The following is a 12,163-nucleotide window of genomic DNA, read 5'->3' on the forward strand; positions in this document are numbered from 1 at the left end:
TTTGTCTTTTTCCCAGGGAGGAATCCATTTTTCTAAGGGGGTCATATTCTGCAGGGTAGGGAAACTGTCTGCCTTTAGATACCACCAAGGTCTGTGTTCAGGGGAGGGTTTGCAGGATTAAGTGACCTTTACTGTGGAATGCAAAACTACTTTGTATATTCTCCACAGCTACCCTATGAGGTATGTGCTGTTGTTTCTCCCTTGCTAGATGAGTCATCGGAGGCCCGAAGAGGTTTGGTAACTTGCTCAAGAACACATGATAAAAGACTTAGCAGGAGATTTAAACCAGATAGTCTTGCTTCATAGCCTGTGTTCTTAAATACTATATACGATGCTCATTTTGATGAGGGAGTGCTATTCATCCACTCATTTATTCCTGAACATACCCCTCTACCCACCCTTTCACCCGTCTCCCGTAGAGCCAGTCACCTGTCCATTTATCTATCCTTTTATTCATCCCTGATTCTACTATCTTCCCATCTGCTCATCTGTCTACCAGCCATCCATTTTTCCATCTATCCATCCATCCACCCGCCCACCTACAAACCTATTGATTCATTGTGTTGGCTGTTTGTCTAGCTTGGTTTTCTGCGTCATCCTGGGAGCCAAGCATATGCTTTCTGAAGCTGGAGACCCCATGTCAACACAAATCCCTTAGCTCCCAAGAAATATCTGGGCCTCGGGAATGCTGCTGTGTCAGGCAAGGCAGGCCGCTTGTTCACTGTGCTCCCTCTGTAAACCGGTGGAGGTTTTCCCCTTTAATATCCTCCAAGTGTGCAAAGCTGCAGGCTCTGCCAGGGACACTCTTGATTTTAAGCGTTATCATAAATGAATTCTTAGCCAGCCCCATTCCTTGACCCAAAGACTGGGAGGTGGATTAGTTTGGTATGATTTTACTTTTTACAAAACTGTTACAGAGTTTGTGTGGTACTTTTAAAAATTATGTAATAAATCTAAAACAGATGTTCACAGGGCATTTTATAAGGGAAGAAATTTTAATAGAAACAGGACACTTTGATTTGAGATAAATCGATTAAGGAAACAATTAAAATGATCTCTGAAGAAGCAGCATTATGAGGGGGCAGGATGGCTTGGCTGTGTACATATTTATTAAGTACAAAGCAGTGCAAGTCATTCAATTTTTTTGCACAGCCTTAGTTGTGGTATACCATCTCAGTTTTCAAAATTTGTTTTACTTTTTATTATGGCAAAATTAAACATAAAAATTTAAACATGTAAACATGAGCAGTCATATAATGACTCTCTACGTACCTATTACCCACCTTCAGCAATTACCAGCTATAACATTACTGATTTCTCCCCCTCATATTATTTTTTCTTTCCATAAGTTTCAAGGGTATAGCCTCACTTATTACTTAATGTCATTAGGTCAAAAGTCCATTCTAGAAAAGTTTATTATGTTGACATTGAAATATAATGGATTTTTTAGGGTACTTGTTTAATTTTTCATTGAATTTTTGCTTCTTTGAGGTAGAGCATTGGAAATTTCAGTCATTTTTTTGATAAAAAATTTAAATCCATAGCAATGCTGAAAGGATAATAATGAACCCTCTTATACCTCTCACCTAAATACACTGGTTATTAGCATTAGGACTGGCATCTTTCTGAGTGTGTTTTTCCATGGCATCACTTGAAGACAGGGGAGATTTTCTTCTGTGTGAAGGTACGAAGACAGTAACACATGGCTTTCCAACCAGATGGATTCAGGTTCGGATCTCACCGCCACCACCTCTTAGCCCTGCAATCTAGGCAAGTTGCCTCATCCTCTGGGAGTAATAGTAGTGTGCACCCTGTGGGGTTATGCCAGGCACATAACAGGATCTCCTCAAATATGACCTATCACCTTCCCTCACAGTTACACCACCTGTGTGGGGCTTAGAATGGGGGGAAGTTGGGCTTTGTCAATTCAAGTCATTTTTGACCAGTAGGGAAGATTTTTGTCATGAGAGTTGCTATGGCCTAATGATGAAGGAAAATCTTGGGGGAGAGCGGTTCCAATCCCAGCTCTGCCCTTACCAGGTTGGAACTTGGCTGAGTGCCTTAATCTCTGAGCTCCAGTTTCCTCCCTGTAAAATGGAGATAGAAAGAATAGCTACCGCATTGGGTTATTGTCAGGAGAAAAGGGAATGGGGACATTCATGCCCGGTGTTTAGTAGAATGTTGGCCTCCTGTGTGCCGAATGGATGCTACTAATCATTAGTATTATGTGAAGTAAGGCTACATCAGTGTAGTGCCTACCATATAAATGCTCAATAAATGTTATTATATATTATTATTATCATTATAAGCAGGGGTGAAAAACCAACACCAACTTGGTCTTGAAAAGTCTGATTCTCCTTTGGTGCAATGACAAGAATAAAGATCTTTAGTGAAAACTTGCAATGTGATTTCAAGCAAGAGTAAGCCTTGATGGATAGATAGGCAGATGCCACCAGCCAGGCATGTCATCACTGAGTCATCACGGGAAACGGCCATGTTCCTTGGGTTCCATTCGGTGATGTCCTAAAATAAACCAGCCATCGTGAACGCTCCATGGGGAAGCATCATGGGCATCAAAGAGCTCGTCCCATGGCCGCGGCAGTGCTTCTGTCCTGGGGGCTTTGTGCTGTTCTTGTTCTCTGGGACTGATTTTTTTCCTTTCTCTCTTTTCTGACTCTCATCTTGTATCCCAGGTCGAAAGGATTGTAGACAAGAGAAAGAACAAGAAAGGAAAATGGGAGTATCTTATCCGATGGAAAGGCTACGGAAGCACAGAAGACACGTGGGAGCCAGAGCACCATCTGCTGCACTGTGAGGAGTTTATTGATGAATTCAATGGGCTGCACGTGTCCAAGGACAAGAGGATCAAGTCAGGGAAGCAGGCCAGCGCCTCCAAGCTCCTGCGTGACAGCCGAGGCCCATCGGTGGAGAAGCTCTCCACCAGACCTTCAGAATCTGGAAAGAGCAAAAGCGCTTCTCATAAACGGAAGCGAATCAACCCTTCCCTGTCCAAGCCCAAGAAAGGGTACCCAGCCAAGCCCCCCGCGGGAGGTGACCGGGCCGCCAAGACAGTGTCTTACAGGACTACCCCCAGTGGTTTGCAAATAATGCCCCTGAAAAAGGCTCAGAATGGGATGGAAAATGGGGACACCGGATCCGAGAAGGACGAGAGGCAGTTTGGAAATGGGTCCCACCAGCCTGGCTTGGATTTGAATGACGTTGGAGAGCAAGACCTGGGCGAGTGTGATGTCAGCCATGCAGCACTGGCAGAGAACGGGCTCGGTACGTGGCTTGTCTTCCTCTTGCGTTGGGCTCTGGCCATGGCGGATGAGGTTTTGCATGCAGCTGAGGGAGATACATAAGACTCCCACCCCACCCCTGACTCTTAGCTAGGCCGTAATTCTCCTTTTGTCTCTCTCGCCTAGGGTCGTATGGGCTTGACCATGGGCCCACATTGGTTATAGACACCCATTCATGGGTGGGGGGCAAGCCACTGATGCTCCAGCCAAGGCCTGGAGTGGGTCCATAATTCCTGACTGCACTTGAAGGCACCCAAGGCCATGGCAACCACCCTGGAGTTTCTCCTACGAGGGCAGCTCAGCGTTCTCACCCCCCAGGATCTGAGGTGCATGGCCCCAGAGGGCCAATGTCCCTGTAGGGGCAGCGCTCACCTCTCAGGGCCCTTGCTTTCAGTTCCTGGGGCCACCACCCCAAAGCCACACAACTAAGTCACTGACACCCCTGAGTCTGCTGAGACCTCCGCACTCCCGTTCAGGCAGCTGACTCCTCAGCCAGGTGTGAGTTCTGCAGAGCGGGGCCCAAGGAGTCCAGAGGGTGGGGCTGTTGCGTTCCCCAAGACTGATGCCTTGTGAGGTGAGGTCTGGGTTGGGGTCTGGTCCTCCTCGGGCCCAGTTTGGACTTGGAATTCTCCTCACCCATTTGTAGGCTGGGGCCTCTGGCCCCTTGCCTGTAGCTACCATGCCTGGCCTGGCCCCGTGGCCTTGTTAGGTCCTAACTGCTGCCCTGTCCCCATCCTGTGCTAATTCTTTTGGTTGGCACCTGCCTCCTTATTCCACCCTGGGAGTGACACAGCAAAGGGGATAGAATTCCTCCCTCTGACCAAGTCCCCACAGGCAAAATTAAGGACAGAGGAGGCAATGACCCAGGTAATCCAAGCCCCCAAGCCTGACATTTGTCCACTACTCTTATTGCTCCCTGACTGAGTCCTTGTGGCCAGATCTTCCAGGTTAGCTGTCTGCACCCCCTACATGCACACCCCCATTTCTTGAATACCTGTGTGTCTGCGTGGTGACATTTTTCTCTTTAGCTGCCAGAACCCTAAGCCTTGGGACATCAGGAAATCCTGCATGAGTGCGGAGAACCTGTGCCCACTAGAGGAGGGCCATCGACACCCTGGATGGAACTGGGGTGTGTGGGGGAACGGGGATGCCTGGGTGCCTGGGAACGGGCTGGAAGAGCTCCCGGAGGGATGGGCTGATGGGGCAACCACACAGGACAGTGACAGTGCCCTCAGAGTTCTCAGTGCTCAGTGCATGTCCTGCGGGGGCCGGGGGCGGGGGGAGCGCGCCGTCCACTGGGACCCTTGCTGGGGAATCTGAGCAATCCGCTTCGAGGCTCCTCTTCCTCCAGAGAGAAATTTCACCCAGACAGGATTTATTTAGCAGTCTCTGCCCCAGATTGATTCCCGTTTCCGTCTGGGGATCCCTGATGCTGACTTGACTCTGCCTGCTACCATATGTAAACGCTGTTTGTTTTAAAAATTCATCTCTCTGGGGGGAGGAGTGGGCTTGTGTAAATGAGGCCTGGCACAAACATCCGTGTTTGACGCTCCTGTGACAACTGCTGGCAGTAGAGGAATTCCCTGTCGTGGGGAGGGTGGCTGGCTCGGGGAGCTTCTGAGGCGCCTGGGGTGCAGGGGGAAGATACCTGGGCATAATTCCCTGAACCCTGGCTGCTAGAGCACCCTGTCCTGCTCACAATGTGGCTGCAGAGAGGAGAAGCCTGAGGAAGGATTGGTTTGCTCACTTTAGCCGCCAGACTGCAGCCTGAAGGAGAGAAGCCGGGGAGAAGTCTGGATGAGGGCGCACCTCTTGCTCCCTGCCACTTTCCCAAGTGGGAAAGAGCTGCCCGCCCTTTGCTCTGCATCCTGGGGCCGCGCTGGTGCCCCCCGCTCCGGTTCATGATCGGATGATGGGGCATGCGTCCCCATGTTGGGGGGAGTCGGCAGGGACAAGCCTGCTTGGATTGGTGGTGGCCCTACTTCCAGAAGGCTTCTTCAGACCTTTCTCATCTCTGATCTCTTGCTGGCCTCACTTTTCCCGTGGTCTTTACTCCACTCGGGCCCATGCCTAGATGGGGAGGAGGAAGCTGTCTGTCTCTGTGTGTTGGGTGTTCCCCAAGAGCCCTTGTTTAATCACATCCCATAGTATTGGGGTTAAGGCAGTGGTTCTCAGATTGCCCATGTGTAAGATTACCTGGCACCTTGTTAAAAATGCAGCTCCCATGGAGTCGGATTTATTACGTCTGGGATGGAGCTCAGAAGATGGGTTTTTAACAGGCACCTTGGGTGACTCTAATGCATTTGAGACATGCCCTGTGGCAATATGAGGGTGGCAATCAAGTTTCCCATCAGGTGTCAATAAAGTTTCACATCAGGTGTCAAATCAGTTCAATACTTTTTTTTGGAAAACTTTCTAAGGTTTAGTCACCATATTAGCTGCTTGCAGTTGCATAATCAAGAAGATAAGGTAAGGGCATAGTCCTCCGAAACTTAAAATGTACATGCCAGTAAGTTCAGAGTGGACCTCTCTAGGTTAGCGTTGAGAAAACTCCAGAGGGTGGCTCATTAGAAGGAGTAACACATATGTCATACACATGGCATGCCTTTGCCATGCCCTCCTTGACATCTTCTGTGGTCCCTGGGGTGATAAGTGCCCTAAGCCCTGTCAGTCTTTAACACTCTAGTTAGAACTAGCTTACTAACCCCAGGTCTTGGAGCGACTGGGGAGAGGAAAAAACTGGGAATCTTTTCTGGAGAGAGAGTGATTTGGAGTTCTTAGACAAGACTCAAGACAGGGCATTTTGTGATTCCAGAACTTGCCAGCAAAGGGTCAGAGGTGTTGTCAAGCACATGGTGCCACGTAGAGGGAAGCCTTGACACAGCCAGTGTCAGTGCTAGTGTGGGATGCTGGATGTCCTTCCCCCTCCCTCCCCCGCTTCCCCGACCACTTTTACCAAAGGTTACAGTTCCTAGTGGCACAAGGGTGTGCCGATGGGGTTTTCAGCACTGAGGCAGGCTCAGCTTTGCCTGGCAGAAGGTGGACGGGGAGATCCTGGCTACACTTCCCAGGCATTTGTTTTGGGGGTGGGCTGTTACTTTTTATATCATTTTAACTTCTCTTTGGTGGATTAAGGTTCTGCATACAGAAAAGCAACTTATGTAACACGTTACTCATTTACTGCTGACTTCCTTGATCTGTGCTGTGGGAACAAGTGCTAAATCAGGGCTCCGGAGGGTGGTGTTTTGGTTGCACGCTGCATTCTCCCCAGCAGTGTGTGCCGCAACTCAGTATCGCTCTTGATTCTGATTCTTCTTCCGTAATGACAAATGGCCCTATGGTCCGGGACCATCTGCCTTGGTATCCCTTGGGGAGCTTGTTAAAAATGGGAACCACCCCAGTTGAATGAATCGGATCTCAGGAGACAGGGTGGGGGTTATACATTTTAAATGATGAATTTTAACGACTGTGGGCGTACACGTTCGGTAGTTCCTGTGGACAAGTTTGGTTGTAAGTGAAGGTTCAGAGATCCATTTGGGATAGATCCAAAGATACTCCTTGGATTTTCACCTTGTAAATAGGAGTGTGGTTTGGTCCTTCAAAGGTTTAAAACCTGACATAATTTCTCCCTGCTAATGTACTTTCTGCGAGGCTTCTCTTTTTATTCTAAGACAGAGCAGTTTCATTTGTATGGGAAAGCATTTGGTTAACTCCTGTGGTCTGGTTTGGGAAAATTGGTTAGTGCTGTCTCATCTAAATAGGCCAAAGCATTGACACTTTGCAGGTTCAGATGAGCTGGTAACCTCTGGAAACATCCCTGACTAGCAGCAAACACGTCACTCTGAACCTCTACACAACACGCAGATGCTCAGCATTCTCTGAATTTCCATGAATCCATGCAGTCAATGAGTTTCCACTGTTGATGCTGATTTGATTCTTTTCTTTTCTCAAATTTTTATTTATTGATTTTAGGGAAGGGGGGAGAGAGAGAGAGACGTCAATTTGTTGTTCCACTTATTTAGGCATTCATTGGTTGATTCTTGTAAGTGCCCTGACTGGGGATCGAACTCACAGCCTTAGTGTATTGGGACAATGCTCTAACCAACAGAGCTGCCGGGCCAAGCCATTTCTTTGAATTCCGAAGTCTTTTCCCTGTTGTCCTGAGGACTGCTGTCTGTCTCCCAGGCGCTGCATCCCAGACACTGCGTGATTCGTGTTTTCAGAATTGTTCTGTCATTGAATGAGTCATCCCGCACCAACGTGCAACATTTGTCATGTTCTCTCTATTGATCTTTTCAAATGATCTCAGCTTTCACTTCTATAATGTTTGTTTATCTCTTCTACTCATTCTTTCAACGTGATTATCGTTTTTTCCCTTCTCAAACATAATGGAGTTGCCACATTTTAAAAACACTCAGAATGGAGCACAAGCATGGGAAACACCCTGGGACTTTTGAGAACCCAGGGCTCCCGAACACAAAGCCAGTGTCAGAGTCCCCCGGAGGGCATGTTAGAACACAGAATACTAACACTGAAAACCAAAACGCAACAAGAAAACAAACAAAAAAAACCCCACATGGAGTGCTGTGCCAACTGCAGAGTTTCTGACTCGGGAGGTTTGGAGGAGAGCCCGAGAATCTGCATTTCTAGCAAGTTCCCAGATGCTTTCAGAACCAGCGCTCTAGACGAATAAGCACCAAGATGGCTGAGATGAAAATGGCAGACTGTCGCTGAGAGTGCCTGCTGGTGATACTGGGGTTATTTGAAGCGTCTTTGGCCTGGACCTTGAGTTTGCATTCTCGGGTACTTGTAAGTTGAAAGTTTGAGAGTATGGGAACTCCCCAGTGATGAGGCCTTGGAGTTTACAGAGTATCTTTATGATCCTCCTAGCAATCCTGAGTGGTAGTTGTTGATATATGCATTTACTAGAGGAGGAGACTGAGGTTATGGTTCCAGTCGGGATGAGAAGAGACATCCAGGCCGTTCGACTCCAAGGCCGGCCCCTAGATCGGTGCCTGGCCGGGTTCCACACACGCCCTGCGTGGGGGCCGGGAGTGCTGATGAGACAGGGGCCACTTCTTGGACTCACCTTTTTGCTTATTAATGGATGGATATAATCTTTCCAAGCCTGGGGTACTATGACTAACTCCGTGCTGTTCAATGTGAAAATCTGGATAAAATGGTCAATATCCTAGACAATTAGAAAAAAATACAACTGAAAAACAGACCCAGGGAGGACAGGAAAACAGAACAGAGCAATACCTATGGAAGAAATGAAATCAGCTATTGCAAAGCTCTCACACAAAGCATGGTTTTACAGGCAAGTCTACCACAATATTCTAGAACAGATAATCTCTCATCCAAATGGTCGCAGGGAGCAGAAAGAGAGAAAACTCTCCAACTCACTAATGAGACCAGTCTAACCTGGATTTCCAAACCAGACCGGAAAGGAGGAGCAAGAAAAATTATAGGTCAATTTCACTTGAAGGTATAGTTGTTAAAGTCCTGGCTAACCAGCCCTCCTGGGCTTGTTACGGCCTTGACACTTCCTCAGAATTGTGACTATGCCAGGAACTTCTCATTCTGTGCCTGAACTCGACCCTAGTTCATGACCTTTAGAATCACCATTGCCTTTCAAGGTGCCCAGCTTGTCCCTGGAAGATACCTAGGGGAAGCTGGCTCAGGAAAGCCCATGTGTCATGGGCAGTGGCCCCAAGCCACCTAGTAAATCACAGAAAGTCCACAGAGGGTGTCCACTCTGCGGCCTCTTGTTAACGCAGGTTCCGTGTCCCTGGGCACAGCTGTTCCTTTAACACCCTTCAGACACCCGCTCCCAAGCCAACAGACTTCGACCAACCTTTTTGTTTTTCAAAAGTGGGTCATTTTCCAAACCACTGACGACAACAAAAACCTAAGGGGTTCTTAATGTTTTGTCTTTCAAAGCGTGGCAAGCAAGTGACTTGTGCTAATGAATGAACTTAAAACCCTTTTATGTGGTAATGTGAACACCAGTCCAACTTGGCCACTGCCTCGGAGTGGAAAGTGCCAGACTGTGATGGAAAATCTGACTGTGAACTTGACCCATGGCAAATCCAAGGGGGAAGTCGACTCTCCAGTCGATTCCCTGATCCTGGATTTGATTTTGGCATCCAGAAGAGGCTGATGGAATCTTGACCACTGTCAAGGTTCGGAAATGGACTAATTTCCCTGCCCGCTCAGATACTATTTTCTTCTCTCAACCAGCTTAAAAAAAAAAAAAGCCACCTGAGGAACTGTTTCCAAATTGCCATTTATCATCAGTAGTAAATCAAAGACCAAAGTAAATGGAGTGGGGAGTAGAAGCCCCACCCCATCCCAGGTATAAGCAGTAAGGGTCTGCAGAAGCCTCAAAACAATGCTAAAAATCAGTTTGCCACTGTTGGTGAAGAGCTTCTCTCTCCCTTGGGGTGAACCCCCAGGCCCGCAGCATGCTGCGCACCCCGCTGCTCTACAAATGATTTTGGTGCTGTGAGCTCCTTCTGGAGGCTAAGTCTCCTTCGTGTCTGCCTTCCTGGCTATCACTTAATCTCCTCAGTGGTTTCGGATTTAGCAATTTAAAAGCATAGCATCCTCACAAGATTAACTATGAATGGCCTTGCTTCTAGGTGGGGAAACTGAGGCCCAGAGAGGTTGAGACACAGAACACCAAGGGGAGGAGTTGGGATATGGTGTCAGGTCTAGCGACGCTGAAGCTATCGGAGGTCTGTGACTCATTTTATAAAGGGAAAGAGGCACTTCTGGGATTTAGGTTCAAACTAGCAAACCTTTCCCTGTGTCCTGAGAATGTCCTGGCTAGGGTCCCTGGGCCTGCCTTTGAAACACCTTCCATGGTTCCAAAGATGCCAACTTGCTCTCCAGGGAGGTGGACTCTTTGATTCTGAGTGATTTTCCCCTGGACCTTAGATGAAAAGACACACACAAACACACACACACAAATGTAAGAACCCAAGGCCTGAACTGAGAAGGTGACATCTGAGTCAAGACTTAAAGTGGTGAGAACATCCCGCTTTTAGTGGCCCAGGATTTTCTAGTGTGCAGATAAACTGTCCCCTCTTGGATGGACATTTAGGCTGCCTCCAAGGACACACACTCTTGCTGGCCCTGGCATTGCCAGTCATTGCCATGCTTTCCCAGGCTCCGTTGTTTTGGTTTTAGTTTGCAGACGGGGGTGAGCATCTTCTCATGTTCCTGCCACTTGTGTTTCTTTCCCTGGGAGAGGTGGAGGTCAGGCCAAGTCTAGAGGAGGTGACACTTGGTATGGTGGGCGGACAAGGGCATTCGGCCACGTTGCTGCAGGCAGATCGCTTAGCTTCTCTGGGCCAAATTTTCCATTCATAAGATGCAGAAATAATCATCCCTCATGGGCTTGGGGTAAAGAACAAGTGATTTCATTCATAGAAAGCCCCTAGAATATTACCTGGCATATGGTAGACATTTGATAAATATTAGCTCTTGTTATTTCAATCCTTTGCCCATTTTTCTACCTGGGTCTTTGTATTTTCCCATAGGCTTTTAAAAGCACTTTATATATTGCGCATATTAATCCCTTGTTTATATATGTTAAACAGTACTTGCCAGGTGACTGCTCTATACCAGGAACTAGACAAATCTTTGACATACCTTATACCATGAAGGAGATATGCAGGAGATACAGAGGGAGCTATAGGCAGAGGCACCTTAGCAAGCTTGGAAGGGAGGTAGGAGAGGGCTTCTCGGAGGCGATAGGCAAGCTGAGTCTGATAGAATGAGCCAGAATGAATGAAGAAAGAGGCAGGGATGGTGGGAGGCGATGAGAGGGGCACAGAGCCCAGGGTCGGCATGTGGGTGTGTGATTCCAGATCACAAACGTGGGAGCCCAGCCAATTCCAGACCACCCTGCCGGGGAGGCTAAAGCTGCAGGGAATTCCCCGTGCCATTGGGGCTGGCTGAAGAACCAGAGAGATGGAGCCTCCTGTAGGAGGGCGTTTTGGAGGGCCTTCTGGAAGGGATGAGGAAGTCCGGATGCAGCCACACTCTCCAGGTCTGCCTCGCACGCTTCCCTACACAGTGACCCTGGGCTCTGCACCTGTGTCCCCCTCCCCTCCAGGCCTCATGTGAGTAGTTAACCTCTTCTCATCTTTCATGGCTTATTCCTCCAGTGGTGGTTCCTCTGTGTAGACAGGAGCAACCTCATTGTACCATGTATCAACCTCATAATTACCACTCTTGATGTTGGCCGTTCCATATGCATGTCTCAGTGTGCTTATCCCAGTTCCGAACCTTTGTGTTAGTTGTATGCATGAAAACACTGGTTTTCTGAAATCAGGCTGATCGCGCACCGGGATGACTCTGTACTTACGTCACACCCGGCCCTCCTGCCTCGCTTGTAAAAATGGCTCAGAACGGGAATGGCTCAAGGGAAGCTGACTCCCCTTGTAGGTCAGCTTCCAGTGTTCTTTTCTTTTTTTTTTTTTAAATAATTTTTTTATCCTCACCCAAGGACACTTTTTCATTACTTTTAGAGAGTGAGGAAGGGAGTGAGAGAAAAACATTGACAGGTTGCCTTCCATGTGCTCCCGGACTGGGGATTGTATGCACCCAGACCGCAATTGAACTCGCAACCTAGGTATGTGCCCTGACTGGGAGTTGAACCCACAACCTCTTGTTTACAGGAGGAGGCTCCAACCAACTGAGTGACACTAACCAGGACTCAGCTCCCGGTTTTGTTTGTGCTCCTAGACCCTATTTCTTCACCAACAGCACTCACCTCCGATTGCAATGATTGTGACCTGATTATGTGAATAATCTCTTTTTCCTTCACTAGATCTTGAGCTCTGCTGGGGCAG

At 48.1% G+C, this 12,163-nt stretch overlaps 1 protein-coding gene across 1 annotated transcript in view; it reads left to right on the forward strand.

Annotated features, from left to right (window-relative positions):
- The window catches only part of CDYL2 (chromodomain Y like 2), a 162,352-nt gene that overhangs the window by 111,870 nt on the left and 38,319 nt on the right, over positions 1–12,163 (forward strand). Inside the window, exon 2 of the mRNA XM_054579148.1 lies at positions 2,694–3,282. Coding sequence (XP_054435123.1) covers positions 2,694–3,282 — 589 coding nt within the window. The remainder of the gene's footprint in view (positions 1–2,693; positions 3,283–12,163) is intronic.

This window comes from Pteronotus mesoamericanus, unplaced genomic scaffold, assembly GCF_021234165.1.
Source record: "Pteronotus mesoamericanus isolate MK-2021 breed Mesoamerican mustached bat unplaced genomic scaffold, CSHL_Meso_final contig_52, whole genome shotgun sequence".
NCBI classification, from domain to species: Eukaryota; Metazoa; Chordata; class Mammalia; order Chiroptera; family Mormoopidae; genus Pteronotus; species Pteronotus mesoamericanus.